General features: G+C 35.1%; 1 protein-coding gene across 1 annotated transcript in view; it reads left to right on the plus strand.

Moving 5' to 3' along the window:
* The window catches only part of ADGRB3 (adhesion G protein-coupled receptor B3), a 445,550-nt gene that overhangs the window by 176,335 nt on the left and 243,440 nt on the right, over positions 1-25,775 (plus strand). The window contains exons 2-8 of the mRNA XM_065630898.1: positions 522-632; positions 5,673-5,834; positions 13,009-13,173; positions 16,903-17,067; positions 17,930-18,094; positions 23,771-23,872; positions 24,427-24,533. Of these exons, the coding sequence (XP_065486970.1) occupies positions 522-632; positions 5,673-5,834; positions 13,009-13,173; positions 16,903-17,067; positions 17,930-18,094; positions 23,771-23,872; positions 24,427-24,533 (977 nt within the window). The remainder of the gene's footprint in view (positions 1-521; positions 633-5,672; positions 5,835-13,008; positions 13,174-16,902; positions 17,068-17,929; positions 18,095-23,770; positions 23,873-24,426; positions 24,534-25,775) is intronic.

Consider the following 25,775-nt stretch of genomic DNA (forward strand, 5'->3'; position numbering starts at 1 on the left):
CTAAAAATTAAGCAATTCATTGGCCAAATTATTATTATTTCACATTGCCACCATTCCCAAAGATGACTTTATCTCTGTTGAAGGCTTCATCAGCCAGAAAGATGAGTGCAGAAACAGAAGTCCTCTGGAGGAGCAGCAGGCTCTGCCATAGAACAGCAATGTCTAACACTGTCACAACCATTTTCTGGTGTGGTTTGCACTGATTCAAAATGTAGGAATAAAATGTCTGCATTTGAATAATTGTTTTTGTCCCATGTCATAGAGCTGATTTATAGTATGTGTCACTACGTTGAATGTTGGTTCATACAATAAAATCATGCTTGAATATCTGCAGACACAAATTTAAGTATTTATTAAAAGCTGAGTGTAGCCAAGTTAAGTTGATATTAACTGCCATGATCACTTGCCTGACTCTTACCAGCAACTTCCAGGTATGTTTAGGAACATATTGCATGAGACAGTATGTGACTTTTAAGAAATGTCTACACACAAGCTTTCATAAACCTTTATTCTGTCTTTAGAATTTGGAATGATGGGAGATCATACAATTAAAAGTCAGCGACCTCGATCTGTTCATGAGAAAAGGGTCCCTCAGGAACAAGCTGATGCTGCTAAATTTATGGCACAAACTGGTAATACATCAGTTACATTTTTCTATTTCCTGTTGTTAATTTTAGCAAAACCACTGCATGCTTCCATAATCTTTTGCTGCATATTTGTCAGTTTTCTAAGCGGATACTTTTTTTGAATCATTTATTTTTTTTTTTCACCAGTTAAAGTCCATAAATAAAGTAGCTGAGAATTAGGTAGATCATACAAAAACATGCACTGTGAATGTGGATACTGAGTCATTTAGTGTAAGCGTGAACGTCTTTACTAGTAAAAGCAGTCTGACATGTACATGACACAGAACAGCTTACTGTGACATAGTAACTTTTTTCAAAGAAGATGTTAAGAACATGCTTCAGAATGTCCTTATAAATAGACCGAGGTCTAATCCCAGCTTTAGGCATTTATCAAATTAATTAATTACTAGGGTGACTTCAATGTGCATATATTCAGCATTTACTATCTTTGGCCCAGCACAATGCTCTGTTCTCTAGTTTGCAGATTCATAATTGCTAAATGAAATTGGCCGTAAGTAGTTTTTAATTGGATGTGCAAATTATCTAACAGTTTGTCATCTAAAGCATATTTTCTAATTTTGTTTGAGCAACTTCATCTTCTTTTGATAAAGATACCAAAATGGTATTACGAACCTGGAACTGAAGTTAAAAAAAAAAAAAGCCTGTTTACCAACAGTTACCACAGCTGCCTTTGAGGTCAATGATGAATTTTCAACGGTGAGTTGAATTAAGCTCTCATACACCAAAACTGCTGCCCTTTTTGGCATCACTAATGGTCTGTGCATCTGTTGGTAAAATCTAATTCTTTAATGATCCCCTACACACTCCATTCCAGTAAGTGACTGCATTGAAAATCTTGTGCCCCATAATTATTGTATGGATTTGAAACAACTTACTCTGTATTCCATAGTTACTAACCTAGAAAATATGCCTGCCTCAGTCATACATAATGCTTCCGGTTTTATATTCACTTTAGTAAAAGAGCTGTAATTGCTTCTAGTTCTGTTGCATGTTGACTTCCTTAGTAGTAGGGTGCTTTACTTAACAGATTTGCATAAATCAATATATTAAGTAATCTAAATACATGTCTAGCCAATTGGTGTAGATCTGCTTGTTAAAAAATTTAGGAGGGGGAAAAGTCTGTTTCCCTCCTATTAATCTGTAGGACTACTTTGTTGGCTAACTCCCAATTGATACTAGTGTAAGAAACTGTAGTGGAAGAAGAGATCCCAGAACCCTCTTGGTCTTCATGCAGATTTCGTTAGGCAAGCAGAACTTATTACTGACATAACCAGCTCAGACTTATAATGTTAGTTGCTTACTACATAGAATAACACCTTTGCTTTTATGCTTCTTCTTGAATTCATACAATTACTCCAAAAAATAAGTAAGATGATCTGGTTTATTTCCTCATATAAATCCCTAAAACTTTCATATTATCAGGTAAAAGCTGTATTTGATAATTTCTAGTCACTCATTGCAGTGCATCTATTATGGGTGTTAGACAACTGCATTATAAATGCAGCACTTATACAATCACCTTCTGATAGATTGTGTGTGTGGAGTGGGACATGAATGTTCAAAATCGTACAGGCTTCATTTTCAAGGTCCTGTTCAGAAAGCATGTGAGATATATGAGCAGAGCATATAAATTTACATGCCCAACATTGAGGAAATCTATATTTTACAAACTGGAGATTAACACATTTTAAGTAATACTGTGCTCTTTTTGGACATACTTACTAATTTTCATCTCTTCCTCATTTTGATTTTTCTTTGTAGTGATCATTGCATATTTTCTTCACCTCTAATGCATTCATTTTCTTGTGATGTAATTAATGTGATATCTTTTTAAAGGTTTTTTCTAACATATCTGTCTCATTAATTTACCCATGTACTAAGAAGGCTAATAGCCTTTAGAATAAATTGATACTGAGTCTGTGAGGTTTCTTATATTTTAAGCATGTTTAATATTTTATTTTGTGTGATAATAAAAAGATGCAAAAGTGCAACAAAATGTTTTTATGATTTAAAAAGGCAGAGAGACAAGAATAGAGAATTGTCCTGGAAAACATTTATGAAAAGTATTTAATACTGTTAGAATAGTGGACTTAATCCACCAGTTTTTTGCTGGGAATGGAAGAGTTTTAAAATGTGGTGTTAAAACATGCATTTTCCTGTTTGTGAGTGATATGAGGCAGTAAAACATTGTATTTTTTAAAAATATTGTATGAATAATTTATTCTCCTATATTTGTCATTTTATGTATTTGGACTGATCCTTCCCTTAGATGTTATGGGATTTAGAGAGTATAATACAGGTAAGTGTTACACAGAGCAGTGAGGCCTTCCGTACAGTAAGTTTTTTCCTCTTACATGTCAAGCAACAGGGGATAATAAGGGCTTGGTGGCTTGCCAATAGTTAATTTCAGATTGTAGGTTTAATATGATAGATAAAAAACTGAAGAGTTCTCAAGTAACTGAAAACTAGAAGGAAGACAAAAAGTAGCCCTTTTGTAATTTTCATTTCAGAAAAGAAAAAAATGGAAAAGACATAAAGCAATGGAAGATGTATTTGACATTTACATAGGCGATGTAGGTTAATTCTAGAAAATAAACATATTGGCAGCAGTACAAAATACTCTGAAAAATTAAAAATAACCAAAAAATCATAAGGTATTGTGCAAAAGGAAATGAAGCAGCTGACAAAATAAATTTGTTCTTGATTTTCTCTGATTTCACTCTTTTTGCACCATACATCATGTTAGCGTGCAGGATCTTGCTCCAGCAAATATTTAAGCCTTCTGTCCTTTATGTATGGTGAAGTATATTGCTAGATTCTGCTTTTTGTGAATAGACAGTACATATTTGCTCAAAATTTTTAATACTTAATATTAATTTCAAAATTCACTCAATACAATAACACTTCTTAGTATCATGTTACTACTATTTTTCATCATATTCCAAGGGTTAAGAGCAACATTCTATTACTTTAAGATATCTGAAATTGTAAATTTTTAATACTTGATTTCTGCATTTTACTAGCTATGTACTGTCACCATGTCGGTGTTGGATAATAGCTAATTTACACTGGGTATATGTGACTTTTTTCTTAATGAGTAACATCTTGAGCATTGATGTTTTCTGCTGTTTGACCTTTCATCTACACCATTTTAACAAAGTCAAACTTCAAACGTGTAGGAAAAGACCAAAAAATAGCCTAGGAACCCCTAATAATACAAGTATTTTCACCATGTACATAGGGCTTGTAGTACATATTGCATTATTGTTACCACCTACCTAGATATTAGGTATATTTACCATATTATGTCATTTAATCTGAACCCAAGCCATGTAACAACCTAATCAAAATGTTAAATTAATATCAGAAAAGTCATTAAAACAATAATAAGTGATTAAATTTCTCATTTTTTCACCTAACAAATAAAGAGACTACAAAAATAACATTGGTGAATTTTAGCATTTTAAAAAAATCTCACGATTTTGTCCTTGTCCATAGAAATTATTAGAATTGTACATAATTTTATGAAAAGCAGAGGGATTTGTGTGCTAATTTTAAAGCATTCTGTCTTGTTACTCAATAAGAAGCACATTTTTTAAAGCATTGAATAGCCTTAGAAGTGCCCCTTAGAGGACTAGCAGAGACAAGCATTTTGCAAAGGTTTCATGCTTGGCCTCTGGAAACAAGCAACAAAAAGAGCTTGAACAGATGCTTGCTACAAAAGCACATTTTCAGTAAATAGTGTATCATTTACTACATCCTTGGAAGGTATCACCAAAGTCTTCTTGGTTTGCAGACATTACCTTGATTGGAACCAATATCAAAACTTTTGGAAGAATAGAGGTATATTAAGATAACTGAAATTTTAAGCAAGCTGTTAAAGACTGAAGATTGTATCATGCCACTGATTTAAAGCAGAAAATCCCTTTTGTTTCAAAAAGAACTTAGGTTTAAAAATCAAGGGTGTAATAGAGGCTTCAACATGCCATTTTATACTGATATTTAATGGCAGAAGGTGAAAGTTAATCTATAATTATTTACTCAAATTGTTCACTGAAGTATATTCACATTATTTTTGCATTTACTTTCTGAGAATACACAAGGGAGACAGTTTTCTGAACATGAATGCCTTTGGGAAAGGAATTCTAGAATTGCCTGTGTGGCTATTCATGGAAACTAAACTTAAACACTCCTTCCTGAGCATCCATGCAAGACTTGCTTTCAAAAAATATAGAAATAATATAAAGTGCTATCTCTCAACAATTAAAAAAAATACACTATTCAAATGTATAGTATTAATAAATCACATCTGACAATTTTGAACATGGTGTTATGTACCATAGGCAGTAATGGGGTCTAGCGCATCCAAGAATTTAGCCCATCTGTTGGTCAAAAGCAAGGAGCAGATCTGTGAAATAAGTGATGAAATCAAAGTTCCCATATCACTGTTCAGGTTAAAATTTGGTAAGAAAGGTGCTTCTTTTTGCCAGGGAACTTCTCTCTAATGCTAGATGACTCTCCTCTGCTGAAGAAAAGATAAAAAATTAGTGGCGTGGGGTTTTTGTTTGTTTGTTTGTTTTAAATCAGAATTCACTTACTGGTAGGGTTCCTTAAAGTATTACCTAGCCTTCATTCTAGAGTGACAAGTATAAATATCAAAGACAAATCATTTGCTATGATATAAGAAGAGTTGTGTATATTCTTTTAACATCCCGAGGGCAGTGTTGTTTCTAAAATGTTGAAGGGCAGTGGTTTTCATGAAGTTGTAAATGATGCTAAGCGATCAAAGTGTTTCCCTCTGACAGGCATTATGTGACTGCAGCATTGTAGATGTCCTTATTTTCTATTCATTGCACTTTTTCACAGCTGCTTTACTCCATGAACTTTTAGATATTTATTTTTATGTGGTACTTTATTCTTTGATTTATAAGAGCAGAGGATAATGAGTTTCTGAAATACAAAAAAAAAAAAAGTCTCATTAATACTTATGTCCATATTCATGTTTGTTTGTTGTCTTGAATACAGGTGAATCTGGTGTTGAAGAGTGGGCCCAGTGGAGTACGTGTTCAGTTACTTGTGGTCAAGGGTCGCAGGTGCGAACCAGAACTTGTGTATCACCTTACGGGACACACTGCAGCGGCCCTTTAAGAGAATCAAGGGTTTGCAATAACACTGCCCTCTGTCCAGGTAGTGTTAGCAGCCAATAAATAAAATTGTGGATGTTTTTGAAATGTATAATGATAAGAATTTGAAACTATATATTTTTATTATTATTATTATTATTATTAACATGAGTTTCATAAGGTCATTTCAATTAGAATAGACAAGTGTAATTCTATTCAGCTGTGAAATTTTATCATGTAGATTATTTTTACTTTCAGAACAGCCAAGATATGGAACAAGAGTACCTTTTTTCTGACAGTTTCAATTTTTTTTAAGAAGTCTATATTTTCTGATTTTCACTCAGAAAAAAGAAGGTATAGTGTGAGCACAAAGTACAAACTAGGGAAGAAATCCAGACCATCAATACATTAAGAAGCAGAAACTGATTAACAGGGTGGGATAACATATTATTCAACACTGCAATTGTTTAGACATTTAGAATACTGTCTTCCAGGAAATGAGCCAGACAATGTTATCTGCACAAATACATTGTTCTGGCAAGAAAGGGCAGCAGCTACCCATCAAAGGAAGAAATATCAGACAAATGTAACTCTCTTACATCTGACACAAGGTAAAGGTCATCAGTATCTTGCATCACAGTTTTCCTACTCCTTTTGTCTCAGAGATCTGGACATAGTAGGAGTTCAGCAGGAGTTCTACACTAAGGAGAAGAGACAGGCATGTTCAGTATAGTTGCTGAAAGGGCACATCTTGTTACCTTAGACTCTACCTGTAAATCTGATTAATCTGGGATAGGAAGCAAAAGGAAAGGCATATGCCCTATGACTACATTTTCCTCTGCTATGTCTGAAACATGAAAAAATCATATGTCTCCCATAAATTCCTCAGCTCTTTGTAACACTTGATCCCAAGAGGGTTAGTGAGCCACCTTCAGCTTCTTGGGGAAGCTCACTGCATTTTTGAAGTAAACTAAACTACACAGTGAATCCCCTGGACTTTATCTCAGTGAGTAATAAGTAGAATCAAACTCCCACCTTGTTACTGTGTGTTGAAAAATATCCAACAAGAAGTGTGTATGTGATCCCATCAGAGTTTGTGTATCAGCATTCTAAGCATTTAGGAAACCTTTATAATGAAAAGCAACTTAAAATATTATATTTAGATAAACCATCACTGTAATAAGAACTGCTCTCAGCACCTAATGCTTTACTAGTGTGGTAAGTAATTCACATTGGATTTTCTAACATTTCAGTGTAGAAATCCCCACACAGGGCTGAATTTGATCAATTGAAGTGTTTCCATACAAAAATGGCAGCTATTTCTAAGAAGGTTAGGCTAGCTTAGTCTGTCAGAGGCAAGATACATTACAAAAGAACTCTGAACTTGAAAGTACAAAAATAAGAAGTTAAAAAAAGGGAACTAGAAAATAAAAGAAAAAACATTCCAAACAATCAGAGGTAGATTTACAGATTCTGATGAAATTGCATGAAGTATGAACATAAAAGACACAGTCCAGCACTCACAATGAGATGCGATTCTGCCTGCTTTCCTGCTCATTTGGTATTTCCTGAGAAGAGTAAAGGCATCTATATCTTCATTCTCCCTAGGAAGGAGTGAGAACATTTCATATCGAAACAAAACAAAAACCAAACCAAACCAAAACATGTAATGTTAAAGCCAAGGTAATTAATTTGCTGTCAAAGTTAGCTTGAAAAAAAATCTTAAAAATCACATTGTCTGGCAAACTTCTAAAATATTGCTCTTGCAAAAAGATTGCTCCATATTTCTCAGGTCACAAAGGAGCTCTTTCCTTACACATGAACTCCCACTTCAGGGTGTGGCTTTCATTTCCAGATACCTGGTATGAGCAATAGCTACCAATTTTCACTAGCTAATGGATACTGTTAAGATATTTTCCTTTTCAGATCATGACAGCTGATTCTGATAATCTTTATGTATCTTGAGTTACCTTTCCTAAATAATTAGTCTTCTGGGCTCAATCTTGCATGTTATTTCACATAATTACAATAACCTTATTCATTTATGTTGGTCTCTGTCTGGCTACAGGGTCACTACTGTGTGGCAGTGTGCAAGATTAGCAATTTAGAAATGTGCTTTTCCTAGTCACACAGTTCTATTAATTTTTCAAACATCCCTTTAATCATTAGCCTAAATATCCTCTGTCCTCATTATATTATGTATCCTGACTCAGAGAGTTGCACAGTTCAGGTTTATCCCCCGTCCATGAATTAAAAAAATGCATAGTTCGTGCACTATTATAATGAAAACACACATTTGACAAAACAATCCAAACACGCATACATAGCTGGGTTCTGGCTTGTGTATCCACACCTATACCACTCATTCCATACAGCTTTTGACTCTATTAACACAGTAAGATTTTACATCATAGAGTGTAAACTAGAAACAATATACATATAAAAACATAATGGTGGTGTCTCCTTGTAACCTACAAATAAAAAATCTACTGTGGCATATCCATTATATGTTTGCATGATTAGTAAAAGGGAGAAAATAGTGTTTCCTAATCAAAAAGTTGCCCCTTCAAAATAAAAAATTATGCAGCATGGCCTACTGAACTATATTTCAAGCATCTATCCACAAGCTTCAAAGGAACCTGTTAAACTTGCAAATAGTAATGCAAGGCTTCCAGAGTATTTTCATCTATTGCCTTCACATACTCCTTTTGGTGTCCAAGATACTTGCTGGGGAGTTAGGAAATACATCTCTATGTGATCTCACTGTCCTGGAAAATTTTGAGAATGGGATTCACCAGCTTCATCATTACATATTCATATAGATATATATATGTGTGTATGTATTAGTATTGAAATCAAACCTTAAAATTTCAAAGTAGTACTCCTGATAATTCAAGCAAAATCGTGAAGGAAACATTATTTACATAATTTTTGGTTTATTCATATTTGTTCCAGACAAATAATATTTTGGGCACAGGAGTCCATTGGGTAATTCATTTTGTCTTGGAATCAAGAGCCTTCTAGAGAAGTGCAACATAGTAGGCAACAAAAAATAGTTCAGGTAATCATTGTTGTTGCTGGCTCTTTGGTGAGCAAGGACATCTCAGGATTCGTTACTGCAGTGCCACTGATTCATTTCAGCTTAGTGGATCATTTCTAACACAGCTAAAACTTCAAGAAGAAAGAACATGTAATTTCCATGCCTGTAGATCACCTCAGTTAGTTGCTATTTCTCCTTCTCTATTGCCTTCAACTACTTCTATAACAAAATTTAGCTGAAGCTCAGCATTTTCAGGCTTATGGGTAAAGCAAGACATGGCTGGAGCAGGAATACCCTAAACCATTTCAAACATTTGTATGCTCAAAAGCTATATTTTGACTGGTGTGATCTTCTAAGACTGCTTTACTTATCTCCCCCCTTTTTTTTTTCCGCAGGGCTCATATTAATGAAGTTTAGTCATATTGCTGAAATGTTGCACATTTTTATATATTCTGTGCCTGCATGGTACACTAACAAAATTGTTACAGAGAAACTAGCCCTATCATTTTTAATTCCTGTAGCTTCATTGTTAGTAATCTATGCTGCGGAAGTTCAGGTCTTCATTTCAAAGGAAAAAAATAAGAGTAAGGAAAACTTACATTTATAAATTAGAAAGATACTTGTCAGAAGTAGAGTAGCTGTACGGCTTAAATGTGGTTAGAGGGCAGCTGTCAGAAAGTTTGCTCAATTTATGTATTGCAAATTTAAAATTTTTGACTGGACAATTTAAGCTATACTAAAGGAAACTACGGCACTTAAGTGACTTTAAATTCATGCATACAAACCCTCTAATTTAATTTAAAAGAATCCTTTAATGTAGCATCTGCTTAGATGCAGTAATTCAGCCCTATTAAACTATGGTACCACTTGCAATGAATCATCAATGGCTATAATAGCTTTCCAATATCTTTTCAGTTTAAAGCTGAACAAATCAAAAGCTATTAAACCCTAATGAAAATCTCCCAAAATACGCTTGTACGATGAAGGCCAGCATGGCCTCACGCCTTCTCCTACTTCACAGCAGTTGCGTATTGTGAACACTGTGGGTGTTCACTTCAACATGATTAGGTTCACAGAGTGGCAGAGAGAAGGAAAAGATGCTCTGCAGTAATCCAAACTCGTTGTGCTAGCAATGTTTTTGACAGATAAGTTGGCAATAATCTGGATATTTTTGTCCCAAATAATGAACCTTGCATCTGAAACTGAATTATAGAAAACAGAAACTCCTCTGTGGGCCAGCTCTCCATCTGGTGTAATTTGGCATAGCTCATCTGGCTATAATTCATCAAATTTTATAGGATTTTTTGCATTTAGAAAATAGTATTAAAGAAAGAAAATGTAAATTAAATAGAAAAAAAATATTCAAAGGTAAGAAATTTTAAATTAAGATGTTATTTTAAAGCTGATCTGGATAATACTGGACCCTTTTGTGATGCGTTGAACAGATTAATTCTCCTTGATATTTGCTTACTGACACTGGTGATTTTCTTGGTGTTACACCTTTTCCATCCTTGACTTTATTAGTTATCTACTAGTTTCAGATATACAAGTCTATACATACCAGAAGATATTGTGAAATTTTTACTTAATGAGCTATAATTTGCCAGAGAAGATGATTTTGGACACAGCTTACATTAAACCACAAACAGTTAGAGGCTACTGTAAGCTTCAGTCCACCCAAAGTGAAACATTTTGTTTTGGCTTACAAAAGAATTATTCTATGTTGCTGCTAACAGGCAGTCACTCTTGCCAGAAGAGATATACAACTTTTTGGCTCAAGAAAGTATCTTTAAAGGGCCTCTCAGCATGTTTTGGTCATTTTTAAATGAAGACAACTAACTTACAACAATTTGACATCATCAAATCAAAACTCCAAATCAAAAAATAGACTTAAAACTCATTTGTACCCTGAAATCTTCAACCTGTTCTTACATAGTGTCAAGACTCTTCTAATTTATTATTTTTTATGGAATTTTTTTTTTTTATTTTGGATTGTTTTGCTACATTTTGTACTTTTTGAAGTTTTTGTTGCACCTGAGCATCTTAATCAACATTTTTTGTATCAGGAGATGAAATTATATTGTAGTTACTGACTACTGTTTAGAATCTGATTTGACAAATCGGTTGATTTTTGTCATAAAATTAAAAATATGAAGTCTTAGAGATATGTCTGGATTCAGAATCCAATACTTCACCAATGAGAAGAATAATTTTCTGATCATATGTTTGGATCAGAGTAGTTGTCTATGTATGTTACCTGTTGAGAAAAGACAAAATGTAATGAATTATATGCAGATATAGTCAGCAAGTTACTAGCTTTAGAAGAGTTAGGTTTCCTGGTTTTGACCAAAATGTCACAGCTAATCAAGGTTTTAAAATAACTAGACTAAAATCTGTCACTTAAACATTAATTTGGAATGTTCCTGAGGGGGGTATTTTTGCTAATATAGTGCAGATTGATGTGATATTTAAAATAAGATCATTTTAGTAAAGCTAGCCATGTAGGATGTGGAATAATCATTGCGTTTTTTGACCACTTGTACATGACCAAGTAAAAACCTTTAATCAATTGAGCTGTCAGGTATGATATCTCAAAAGTTAGATAAAAAACTTTCTACCTACAATAGCATCTGAAATGACAATTTTCCTTACTTTTAATGAAATGCAATAGAACTTATCTATATGTATAATTCTCCTTGATCTTACTCTTGATTTTGTGATAATATGCCATGGACCTGAACCTCCTTTTGCACCCTTGGCAACTGAATTTCACCTCAGGAAATGTTATTCTCATCCTTACATATAAGGGTTTTATTTGTAGAAACTGGGCAGGTGATACACGCCTTCAGGGCAAAGGAAACCTATACACAAGAAGTTCTTTCACAGTGATGAAAAAAGTGAGGACAAACCAGAAAATGTATTTCTTCTGTAATGTTGTGAATCATTACCTATGATAAGCTGAGATGTTACACATTATTTCACCCTCCAGGCACCCTTCAAACAGACACACTTGCAGAAACCCACAGAGTAATGTCATACCGAGTGTGATGCTCAGTCTGGGTACTAAATCTCTGCATTTTTCTTAAATCCCTTCCGTCACTGGAGTTCTCATTACTACATTCCTGTTCTAACGGAGCCTAATTTAAACCTGTGCAACTGCATTTATTTATGCAGAAGAAAAATAAATGAAGTTTTTTTTGCAGTATTTTTCAATTTATAAAGAACTGTTTTACCAATGCATGCATGGAATTGTCTTACCAGTATGTGCTTAACTATATTAGAGAACTTTCTGAAAATTTGACTCCAAGTGTTTCTGAAAATGGAATGCATGTGGTATGTAAGCTTATATGGATATTGCATATTAGTTTCTCCTACAGTGGAAAAAAATATGGTAGAGAAAGGTGCATCTTCTATGATTCTTTATATTAATTTTATTAAATACTTGCATGTAAAATATTGGTATGTGTTTGTAATTTATTGTGTACTCTGAAGGTGTTTGAAGTTTGTTGAGTGATCATTTTTAAGACAGAGTGATGCATGTATTACTGCATATGTCAAATCAATGAATATGTTAATGAAAGGAAATAGCATGGATCTCCTGCTTATGTGGTCTTAGAATTTTTAAGGAAGATAATCAAGCACACATACTGCCATTTTTCCACCAGAATTTAAATGAGTGAAAAAATGTTAAGGTAACAACCCCGATTTATGATGGTGACACAGTAAGAAATTATTGCATTTATTCCTATATTTTCAGAAGAAAGCTTAATTTTGATTGCTTCAAGTTTTTAGAGTGCACATATACATAAAGTATATGCCTGATTTTCATGGACTAGTCTCATGAAAATCAGAGCTATTTAACATATCTGACATCAGGCACCAAAGATATCATAACTAACTTTTGAAAAGGGAAGCCATCTTTCTTAAAAGAATGAAAGAAAAATGTGGTAGTGAGATTAGTTTAAATATTAGAGAAAATGGTTCAAAGTTAAATAAGTTTTAGAGAAAACATACTTTTAAAATGTAAATGAAATTAATTTAGAAAGGATTTATTTGCCAATGCTTGTGATTTCCTATGTACTGATTTCCTTGAAGGTGGCAAAATAATTCCCATGTAAAATATTGATCCTGTTTATTCTTAAAACCTTCTGTTACTTCTGTGTCTGCTTCTGGTTAAAATCTGTTTGGTTTGTTGCAGTACATGGCGTTTGGGAGGAATGGTCACCTTGGAGTTTATGTTCATTCACATGTGGTCGAGGCCAAAGAACTAGGACAAGGTCATGTATACCTCCCCAGTATGGGGGAAGATCATGTGATGGCCCGGAAACACAGCATAAACCTTGCAATATTGCACTCTGCCCTGGTGAGCTCAAATAGCAACTCTCTGCTTTTATACGGTGCATTCGATGTGGGTTGTTTGTGATTTCTTTTATTGTCTTTGCACACAGGAAAAAAAATGTAATGCTAAGTGAGTGGACAGGATAATATAATTCATATTTCTGACTGTAATGATTAAAGGATATAATCAGGATGGTAACTGAGATACTGCACAAGCAGACAATCCTTAGTTTCTTCAAGATTCTCTGTAGGGCTCAGTATGTTGTGTAGGAAATCTTGATTCAGGGTAGGTCTTAGAGGATGAAAAGGCAAACAACTTGCTGGGCGTGTCTTAAAGGAAGACAGTCAGAGGTCACACAGTTTGTGTCCACCATATCTGTTTAAATTATGTTTGCTCAGAGGGTCACTGTAATTATTTATTCATCATACAACAAACATTTGGGAAAATGTAAAATTAATTAATTTTTATTAGTTTACTCAAAATGGATATAATTTACATGTGCATGGAAAGAAAGGCTGACACAAGCAAGGGCATTATTCAAATCTCAGTTAAGCCCTTAAAGTAAGGATTTTAAGCATCTCATTTCTGGGAGTTAGCCTCTAAACCACTGTCAAAAAACTACCCCCAACCAAGTAAACAATGTGTGGGCTTCATGTTAAACTTGCCATCCACTGAAACTGAAACTAACTCAAAAAAATAACCTATTCTTTCAAAACTGATTTTAAATTTTTTGTCCATAGATTATGATTAATTTTGACCAAAATTTTCAATATCGTAGAATCATTTCAGTTGGAAGAGACCCTCAGGATCATCAAGTCCAACCATAACCTAACCTAGCTCTAGCACTAAACCATGTCCCTAGGAACCTTGTCTAAATGTCTTTTAAACACCTCCAGGGATGGGGACTCAACCACTTCCCTGGGCAGCCTGTTCCAATGCCTGACAACCCTTTCCATGAAGAATTTTTTCCTAATATCCAATCTAAACCTCCCTGGTGCAACTTGAGGCCATTTCCTCTTGTTCTATCACTTGCTACTTGGTAGAAGAGACCAACACCCTCCGTGCTACAACCTTCTTTCAGGTAGTTGTAGACAGCGATAAGGTCTCCCCTCAGCCTCCTTTTTGTCATATGTGTGTATATATATGTATGTATGCATATATGCACACACTTATACATGTATATGTGTGTGTATATATGTTAAAAATACCTAAGTATTACAATGAGTTCAGTAACCATAAAGAAGATTATATATATAACAATATCTTATGATTATTGAACTCATTGTAGTACTTAGGAATTAGAAAGGTATGAGGTAGCTGTAATGTGAGAAATTTCTTTCAAGAGTTCTCTTTGACAGTGTGAAGGTTGCCCTTGCAGTAGGTCTGTAGAATATCTGTAGTTCACAACATTGCTGTAAACAGATTCTCCATGGCCAGAGCTCTTCCTGAAAAGGGTGGATGGATATTTCATTAGCAAATGGTTGTTTGATGATTTGAAAACAGAGATGAAGGAAAAAATGAAAATTAGTGTCTGAGCTTTGCTTTTCTTCTGGTCAGCAAATCATAATCCAACTTTAGAACAAAATTTGCGGAAAAGTTTCAGTGTTGAATGCAGCTGCAAAAATTTTGAATTAATCCAGTTTTTGGCCAAGTTGGCTGCAGTGCAGTTTTACATGTGCCTACACAAAAGTAATTAACATGATACATGAGCATGAAGCAGAGTTGACAAGAAGAGAAATGCCAAATAAAAATAGCAGAGAAGAAATTAATGTGTTCAGTTCACTTCAGTGTTGCGAAGAAACACAAAAGATACTACAGCTAATCTGTCAAAATAAGCAGTTATTTGAGAATTCTGTATTTTGAAGATTCATTTGTACCTAAATGACTTTCACTAGAGGAAATTATATACTGGTTACATTTAAAAGTAACAGTTTAAATCTTTGCTGAATGTTAAGATTTGCTGTCCTTTGAATGTTCCATTTTATAAGGGAATCTTCATGTTGAATTCTTTAGTCTTTTAACGGTATTGCTGAAATAGAAAACTCGCACACTGATTGCTCCTAAAGGTAAAGAAGGGAGATGTATGAAATATATATGAGAAGCCATGGAATGAGTTTTCTCCAAAGCCACCATAATAATTGATTCAATCTTTCCTACCCCAAATAATAGTATACAGCAAACTGAAGAGGGTGCATTGAAATGTAATTTCCTTAAGGTTTTCCTCTTCACATAAAGCTTTTATGATTAATGAGTGCAACTAGCTAACATGTTTGGAAAGATTTCCATTTTCTGCTGAATAAATTATCGGGGTGCAGCTTCATAGCTTGACAGGTATCTGCATTTAGAAGTGCTTCACAACCAGGCATTACATAGAATATTTAATATAGAACTTTAGGAAAAAGCCTCAAAACCTCTCTTCATTTAATTCACTGGTTACTGAGATCCTGGACATCAGAGAGACGGGTAGTATCTTTGAACTGTTAGAAACATTCTGTGTTTACTGTCAGACAACAGTAAAATAGTTTACCTCCATATTTCACTGAGCAGTGGTGCACCCATACAGGCACAGTATGTTAAATCACTCACTTTAAGATTCTGCTTCCTATTTTGGTTATTAACACCAGAAAATTTGGAAGCTGCTATTCCAACCCTTCTTTAGAAGAATCCTGAAATTGGGCCTTGGCAAGTGTGCCAAGTGAAGTTACTAATTTTCAGCAGTGGTGCTTTTATGGCCATAGTAGTTATAATCCCAGGTTTTCAAGGATGAGTGTTAATCAAAATTGTATTACAACTTACATTTTGAGTTTATATTGGGTGACTGCAGGTGCAGTGAGGAACTGCTGATTGCTGAACTCTGTATGAATGCAGGATTCTGAATTAGCACAATCAGTAATGACACATTTCATAATGCTTACCCATTTTCAAAAATACTGTCTAGTCCTATTATCTGTTATAGAGCACAGAATTTTTCACTTGTATGAGAACTTAATTGGTTTATTTATTTATTATTTTGGGTTTTAATATTTTAATTTACCTCAAGAAGCTTTCTGATATACAAAATTAAAGTCCTAAACCTTTAGTCATGGGAATATTCATCCAAACTCAAATCCAAACCATATCTATAGTGTTTAAAAATTCAACTTGACAAATTCAGAAAGAAGATTATGCAATGTGCAAACATAAGAGCAGACTTGAGGAGGAAGGCAGGCTGTTTCTGTCCTGCATTTTCCCTCAAAGGAATGTTGAAGAACTGGGATCATTTACCTTACAGAGAGGCTTAATGATACAAATATATTCAGAATTTTAAGTATAGAGAACAGAGACTGTATGTCAAGCATAGTGGTAATTCCTGTTTTCCTTTTCCCATTTAACTAAAGAGACCTCATTTCACAGTCAGAATCACCACAGCTGTAATAAATCACTTTGAAGGGGTCAGGGTTTACATGATACAAGATTGGTATGCAAGCAAAATCATAATTTATCCTTTGTTATATCAGTATATAATTAGAGGACATGAAACATTATTTACTTGAAGAAAAAGGAAAACAGTTTTAAAGGATTTTAAAGTAGCTCATAATGGTGGTTTCTGTGTTCGATCGCTGTAAGAAGTCAAGCGTATTCAGGCCAGGGCCAGTCTGAGGGCTTGCATTCAGGCCTAAGCTGAACTCCCCTGCCCCAGAAGGGCGCCATGAGGCCCTGCCCGGCTCAGGTGGTAACTCCGCTGTGTCCATCTCTTTTGTGCCCGCCGTGCAGTCGACGGACAGTGGCAGGAGTGGAGCTCGTGGAGCCAGTGCTCGGTGACCTGCTCCAACGGCACCCAGCAGCGCAGCCGGCAGTGCACGGCGGCGGCCCACGGCGGCTCCGAGTGCAGAGGGCCCTGGGCTGAGAGCCGGGAGTGCCACAACCCCGAGTGCACCGGTGAGTACCCATGGAGCTGCGGCGCCATCTCTCCTGCTCGGGAGAGACCCAGGGGCTGGTCCTGCCCGTAGCTCTGAGACCGCGACTGGGGGTGCCCCGGCAGGATGCTGGGCTGCAAAGGTGCAGAGCAGCCAACTCCAGAGGGAGGCCTGGGGCCTCAATCATTCTATTTGATGAGACGAAAAACTGAAAAATATGTCTGGAATGGGTGCATGATGGGCTGCATATCAGCTTTTCAGTTTTATCACCATTTACAGGACATTAGAAAGAGATGTTTGAGGCCTAAAAAACTTGATAAAGTGTTTCATGAGCCTAGAAAGTAAATGTGTATGAACTGATTCCTTTTTACACCGAGACTACTTTGTGATTCTCTGGCACTGTAAAAATAGCTTTCCAGGGTGGGTAAATTACATTTATACCTACTTTTAAGCCTCATTTGCAGTGTCAGAGCATATAAAAATCAAGCTTCTAAAACACCATGTGAAAAAAATGTTTTTATGTAGTTTTTTAAAGGGTAGTGATGCATGCTGTAAAGTATAGTGCTACAACAGCACTATACAAGTATATATATTAAAAAACCAAAACAAAACACAGAAAGGACAATGTCTGTTTTGCAGTCTAAGTGTAAGTTAATGTGTGCCACTTTTTATTTTATCTTAACATGTAAGTCATTTAGACAACAATGCCATATTTAGGTGCCAAGCGGAGACTTGCCCATCTTCCACATACCTACATTTACCACGACTGTCACTGTTGGTTATAACTGGGACGCTTTCTTCTCTTACACAAGTAAAGAGCAACTTATCTGTCCTCCTTTATGACTGTCATTATGTCACCACTGTAACTATATTTTTCCAAACAGCAAATGGCCAGTGGAACCAGTGGGGCCACTGGAGCGGCTGTTCCAAATCCTGTGACGGTGGCTGGGAGAGGCGGATAAGGATCTGTCAAGGTGCTGCCATGACTGGACAACAGTGTGAAGGAACTGGAGAGGAAGTTAGAAGATGCAGTGAACAGAGGTGTCCTGGTGAGATGCAAATATAATAATTGTTATTATCTACACTACAGTATGGCTTACTTTATTGGCCATCTTTAGGAGAGACCAGATCAATGTCCATAGAGCAAAAGCCATAAAGAGCCATATCTGGCCTTGCTTTACACGTCACTGATGTTTTTCTCAGCAGCATTGTGCTTATGTAGCTCAGTGTAAGCTAGCCCTATTGGATATCTGAGCAATGCATCATGTTTTAAATAAATCAAAATGCCATAGTATAACATTTTATCAGGGAAATATATCATTGTGTAGGTATGCCTACATTATTTGGAGCAGCAAGGATTTGCTACAGAAAATCTCTCTGAATGCACTGTTTTTCATAATATCAGGTCTGGTTTTGTAATCGTGGCATTCCTTTTGTCCAGTGTGGAAGAGATGTCTTTGTAATGCATTTGGCATAAATTTCAGTGCAGTAAAGATAAAGGAAAAATTGTAACTTACTGTATAGAAAGAAAGAAGACATGAGCAAAATTTTATAAAAAGCAAAGTAATTTAAAATGAAAAAAGTCACGTCTTTCCTATTCAAAATATATTTATTTGCAGCACATTTTACTTTGCCTTCCCAACAAATATGTCTTTCCCACTGAAAGCCAGTGAAAGTGTACTCTCGAGCTTCTTCAGAAGTGATGGACAAACAAAAACAATTGTTGAATCTGATCATATTTATGTGTAAAAACACATTGTCCCAAAGTAAAAGAATGCACTGTTGGGTAGGTGTAAGATATCAAAATAAGGTGTAAGTAGCATCTTAGCCATGTTGTGTTCTGAACTGCAAGCCAGAAAGCAGCAATATTCAGTGTAGCAATCTCTTTGACTTCTAGTCATTTCGATGGTGATGTTCTCTGCTAGTCAGTGAAAGGACCTAAATGGCAGGGATGCTTTGGGTCAGGAAAAGGGAAATATATCAGATGTGAATTTTGTGTTGTCAAGCCCACATTTTCATAAGAAGCACATTTATCGTTTGATAGCCATCAAAGAACAGTTTTCAAGGTATTTGCAGTACAGCAAAACAATGAATCTCGTATTCGAAGAACAACAAAAGGACAATTTGTAGCTATAAAGTTATAATACTATACTGGAGAAGTTAACCAAATTTAACTTACTTCTAAAATGATCGCTTTAATTTTGATAAAACATTCATCGTTTGAAAAGCAGTACAAAACAGTATTTGTATTGGATTCCTAAACAAATTATAATTTCCATAGTTAATGCAGACTTCCTCTATGAAAACACAGCAATCAGAGAAGGTTAATGTGAATCTCCTCAATAAGCAGACATTCAGATCAACCACCTTCTGCTTATAAAACCATTCTTGAAATAATTTGCATTTTTATGTTTAAAAGTAAAACAATATTGCTGCAGTCCAATTTTCAAAGGTTGCCACCTGCTGTTAATAGAATATTTTACAGATGTATTTACAAGTCAAATGCACACAGATTTATTTGCCATTTGATAAATTTATTTATTTACTTGATTATTTCCAGATTAGAATAAGTATGCTTACAGAAACCATAACCTAAAGCACCTTTTAACAAGATATACTTGTGCAGAAGATTATACATGAATAACAGATTTAATTTATCTGTTTCTAGATCAACATTTACTAAAGCGTCTCAAATTTAAATGTAGACAGTGGATAATTTACCAGAATTTTATAAAATGATATACAGATTTACATTTTATAAACACCAAGCAAAATTGAAAAGTTCTATACAGAGATAATCCTTCAAAATATAAGCAAATTTCTTTATTTTAATGCTTTACAGAAAGTTAAATTATAGCTGGCTTTAAACTGTGGAAGAAAAAGCTGAACAAAACTTTTTTCTATTATGCTGCCCACAATTAATAAGTTACTTTTCAAACAGAGCTGTTCACTTGACTAACTGAAAATCTTGAGTGGACTTTTTGCAGTTTCAGTTCTGCATTATCTGAACATTATACAAGATTTTCTTCACAGTCAATCAGTTATTCTCTTTGAATGGTTTGGGAAGGTACCGAATTACATCAGACACTCCTAGAAGCTGAATATAAGCAGCACTAAGAAAGGCAGGCTCAGAATTGTTATCTGAAAGTTTCTCAGACAGCTTGGTTTCTGGACAGATGTTGAGTATCTTTCTTTGTGATTTATTTCTATTCACGAGTAAAAAATTTTAAACTGTGGTTGTTTCCTTTCATTGTGTAATATTCTGGGAATGAAAAACAAAGATCTGAAGATACCATGGCTTCAGTCATTTCTCTCTTGTTGTATCCCAAATGTTTAACTTCAGCTTTCACTCCTAGTAGGTCAGCAAGTGTTAAGGATTTAGTATTCTTCAATTTTAAGAGTACCTTAGGTCTTAATAATATAGTATTGGTTTCCAGAAATACTTAATTCCATAATAGTTCTATAATAATTCTATACGTGTTCCAATATTTATGCTTTATCCAGATTTTACTCAAAACAGATCCTCAATACTTTTCTCATAAGCCGATTGTCAGTGGTAGAAAACATAGTATAGAAATTGTATTGACCAAAATATTACTGAAAACAGGATAGACCACCTTGTTCGTTAACAAAAGGATAATGGTGTGCAACTGCTCACAACGACTAGCCAGGTTCTTCAGAGGCAATACTAGCTACATAAGGTAGAAGTGAGAAGGGGGAAAATTCAAATAATTGTCAACAACTAAATAATAAAATTAAACCTTTGGGCTTTGTTTTTTCTTTGATTACAACACTATTCTACAGGAGTTCAAAAGCTTTTTTCTGTTGCCTTTTTTAAGACAATTTTGCCTGTGGCATTGAACTAGGATTCAGGAGAGGAGCTGTAGTTCTAGCTTCATTTGTGAGCTACTGTGTGCTATTGGCTAACTTGCTTCACCCTTTCATTACCCTTTCCCATATTTAGTAGCTGCCTAGGGAGATTGTAAATTCGGTGAGGTTGTGTGTGTCTTTTGCTTTGTCTTTGTGTTGTACAGAGCTTCTTCAGATTCCAGATGGGTTGATTACCTCTTGGAGATGCATGTACTCTCACCAGTAATGTCAGAGCAAGACTGTGCTCCTAGATCAGTGATTTTATTGTTTGTTCTTAGGTGGGATGAGTTCAGGCCTATCAATACAGGGGTATAATGTGGTAAAATTGAGTACATGCTCTGTGTGGGAAGATATTGCTGAATCACATTGCCAGTGAAAGAGACATCTGCTTTTATATGCCAATTTTAGCAAATTTACCTCAGTATTTGCTGTATGCTTCTAAATTTTAGCAATTTTCTATGATTTTGTACAGCTAACTCACATTTATCTGTGGGTGTTATGAATTAATTGTGCCATAGTTACAGGAACACTTGAACTGGTCCTGAGCGAAGCCAGCAGGGCCAGCGAGGCTTTTTAACTCAGATGTAATACCCCTCCAGCATGACTGCAATGTCTCCATGGGCAACATGCGTTGGAGCCTCACAAATGCTTAAACGTGGGTGGATATCTGATTAGTAAGCTCTGCCAGATATACTTTAGCTTTGGGAAGAACTAGTTTGTTTATTATGCAGAGCATTCCTTGATCCAAGGTATTTGTACAATGCATTGAAAGGCACAGAGTCAGCCAGGGACCAGGAAAACCTCTTTGCCTGGGCTACGTGATACCTCTTCCAAGCTCTGACTTGCTCCTGCACCTCTTTCCTGATAACTCCAGGTCTTGGGAATGCCTTTGAACACAACACACAGGTGCACAGAATATCTCTGTCACTAAGCTTAAGTTAAAACATAATGTTGAGTTCTGAAAAGTGTGACACAAAAGCACACAAGTAATATCCTTTCAGTCAGATGGGAAATCTCTGATATTACCTGTAACTAGCTAACATAAAAGAGAAAATACTCTGTATATAAGTGTGTAAATGTATATATATGTATTTATAGATTTTTTTCAGAAAAAAACCCCCACATTCAGTATTGGGACGGAGTTTTAGTTCTGTGAATCAACACCTAAAGTGTTGTTTAGTGAACAGAACACGTTTGAAATATTCACAGCTGCATGAAAAATATACTTCTCAAACAGCTCTAAGCTTTCGCAAATTTATGTAATTTATAATGGTACCTCCTCATTATGTTAATTTATGCTTCCCAAATCAGAACATTTCTTTTGTTTATGAGGTCATAATAGGATGGTAATTGCATTTGCTTATGTCACCAGATGGCTTATGTTTATCAAAATCTGGCTTTTCCCATTGTAACATTGGCCTGATGCATTCACTTTTTGGGCATGTCTGAAGCAGGGTTAGTATTCTAGACTACAAATATAACCAACTTTCTCTGGGTTTTGCCATTAATGGATCTCTTGCTTTTTAAGCAGCACCAACTGCCTTGATTTATGATTCAGGAATGCTGATGTTGAGGCAAATTTAGCAAGCAATTTTTCTGCCCAACCGTGATTCATATTAGTATTACTGAGCCATCTGCAAGGTATTTTTTGTTCTCCACAAAAAGAGGGTACAGCTTTGTGTGGAAGTCTGCTCAGTTCCCTTACTCACCTCATTCTTCTGTCAGCAGGAGTACAAGATGGACAGTTTTATGGGTCAGGTAATGGCATGGGCAAAATCTGCAGTCCGTTCCTGTGTCTGCTAGAGATTTCCCATTCAACCATGGGTGAATCATTGCTTTCTGCCTGATCACCCCATCTGCTATAGTAATAGAATTTCCTTTCTCTTTTTCTTGTTTGGTAATGGCTTTGCTGCAATACAGTAGGGTTACAATTTCCCTGAAATACCTATAATAATACTTTTAAACAACTCGCGGCTTTTCTCTGCTGAACTTGGAATGAATTAGATTTCAGTAACTACCATTTGTTAGTGCTTTATGTTGTGAGACAACTTCAGCAAGATATTTACTGTGTTAATCTAATTTACTCAGAAATCATAAACTGGGTATCTACAGTAAAAATTCAAAGAGCAAAAGCAACCTGTAAGTCATGAGCATATGAAAATAAAATGAAGCATTTGCAGAAGCTTCTTTATCCCCATACAGCTCTGTTACTACAAAATTTTGAAAAATATTTGTTCCCTTTAAATGGTGTAAAGTAAAGGGCCATTTTGTTTCATAGCCACTCAGTCCCACATTATTGACTATGCTTGCTTAATTATGAATTTGTACTGAAATACATTTCAAAGAAATAACCTGCTTTTTGGTCTTCAGAATATACAGCTCTTATTTGATACCCTTAGCACTTCTAATGTTTCAACTGTGATTTCAGAACTGATTCTTTCATATGCAGTTCAAGTTTTAGAAAAATCTTTAAGAACTTTAGTGTAAGGTAAGCATCACAACTTATAACATTCTAAGTATCATAATCTTCCGATAGATGCTTAATATTATTGATCAAAATAGAGCATCAGTAAAAGATTCAAATCTATTAGCATTGCAGCTACAACCTAAAGAATGTTTGTTTGCTGAAGAGAATAAAGGCACAGACTCTATGAAATAAATACCATCATAAAGACAGATACTATACAAAAATTTCAGGTTTTTCCTTTTTGTACTTCATCCTTAAAATTAAACCAAACGATGTTAACATATACATCTCAGGAAAAATTAGGACAAGATTGAAGACCTACTTTTCTCATATAAAATATCTGTTGTGCATTAATGTTTCTATTTAAATCCTCATTTCTAAATGGCAGCACCTTATGAAATATGTCCTGAAGACTATTTGATGTCAATGGTGTGGAAAAGGACCCCAGCTGGGGACATGGCATTCAATCGATGTCCTCTCAATGCCACAGGTACAGTATTACTTTGAAATTGTACAATGATGAAAGAGAGGAGAAATCTTTCGCATTGTGTTCTAGACATAGTCATTACTAGGCTCGTATACTTAAATATATATGCCTACATGTGAGTACATCTATACAAACCACACATATTTACATATGCATATACATACATATAGTATATACATGTACATATACTCTGTCTCTCATAGGTTACATATATGCATGGGTCTGTGGTGTGTATACATGTATACACATATATATTCACATTATAGCTGGAGAGAAAAAGCTGAGAAGAAATCAGTTTGACAGGACTTATCAGACAAAGTGATGAAAATGAAGCAAAACATAAAAATCTTTTTAATTAAGTAAACACTGCTAAAAACCCACCAAGTGAACATTGAAATGTGTTTCAGAATCTTAAACTACTCCCTGTATACTGAAGATCATTGTCTGAAATTGTTTCTGTGTGTACTTTTAAAATAGCTTTGAAAGTAGTTTAAATAAGGTTCATTCTTTCCAATTACTCTCACTGATATATTTTCTGTCTTCTTTGTGACTTACAGGCACCACTAGCAGACGCTGCTCTCTCAGTGTTCATGGAATGGCCTTCTGGGAACATCCAAGCTTTGCTAGATGCATATCAAATGAGTACAGACACTTGCAGCATTCAGTAGGTGCAAAGCCAGCTTTAGTACTTGCTCTGTTTATTCATTACTAATCATTGGTGTAAAAAAAACCCCTTATTATTTATTCTCAAGTCAGATTTCTGATAAGAAATGCCAGGAGGAAAATGGACCTAAGAAAGAATAATTTGTGTTAATGTGTATTATTCTAATTTTGTATATTGCTGATGTTTGAGTTAAAGAAGCTTTGTCTTACTGTAGAAATGGAAAAATGAATCAGATTCCCTTTTTTCATGTTCACTGTGTGAAATTTTTATAGGGGTCATAGGTAAGACATGTTTTGATTTATTAGAAAACGAGATGTGAATAAATGAGATTTACTGGAAGAGTGACCTGCTGAGTAATTTTATAATACCTTGAATTCTTTAACTGCACACTAGGAAGTCAGAAATGATATTTCTTTTTGCTATCAAATTTAGAACTTCACCTTCAAATATATGAATAGGAGATGATTATACAGTAAAGCTGTTGCAGTGTCTTGAAAAAGTAAAGTAACTCCAGATGAAGAAATACAGTGGGCTTTTTTTCAGTATGCTTAACAAAAAGTTTCTTTGCAAAGCATATGCATTATACATTTATCTGCTACCTAAATACGTTTATATGCTTAGATGTAATGCATTGTATATATTACATTATAAATCTACTACCATGGTATATGCTAGGTATATTAATTACAGCCATATATTAATTTCCATAGCCAAAGCATTCAGCCAGGTTAATACCATTGTGGGGAGAGCTCCTTTGACAATTCTCATGGACAATGCTTTTGCCTGCGTGATGTACTTTACTGACATTCTCACTACTCTGCCTCCTTTTCCAAGGGCCACTGCTCCATTAATCATTCAGCAGAGGGCACTAATACAGCTGTGTGCTTCATAACTTCCCAGCCTCTCAACCGAGTGCAACACTTCTGTAGCATGTTTAAAAATCTTTGGTAGCTTGAAAAGTAGTAGTCTGGCTGTCATTCCTCAGATCTGGCTTGCCTCTTGGAGGAGATTTTTATGAATTCCTTCGAGATGTATTTCTGTTTCATTAGATTCCAACTTAATTGAGGCCTGTGATTCATGGTAAGCCAAAGCAAGCATTACTTTTAGAATAACAGAATAAAGTGTCAAAGCAATTTTCCCCACTGCAGAGAAACCTTCCTATTTTATATAGCTGTCTGCATATTGCTCTATCCCTTTAGTGTTCATGCTGCAAAAAAACCAACATTAAGTTGCCTGTAACTG

Source organism: Caloenas nicobarica, chromosome 3, assembly GCF_036013445.1.
Source record: "Caloenas nicobarica isolate bCalNic1 chromosome 3, bCalNic1.hap1, whole genome shotgun sequence".
NCBI lineage: Eukaryota > Metazoa > Chordata > Aves > Columbiformes > Columbidae > Caloenas > Caloenas nicobarica.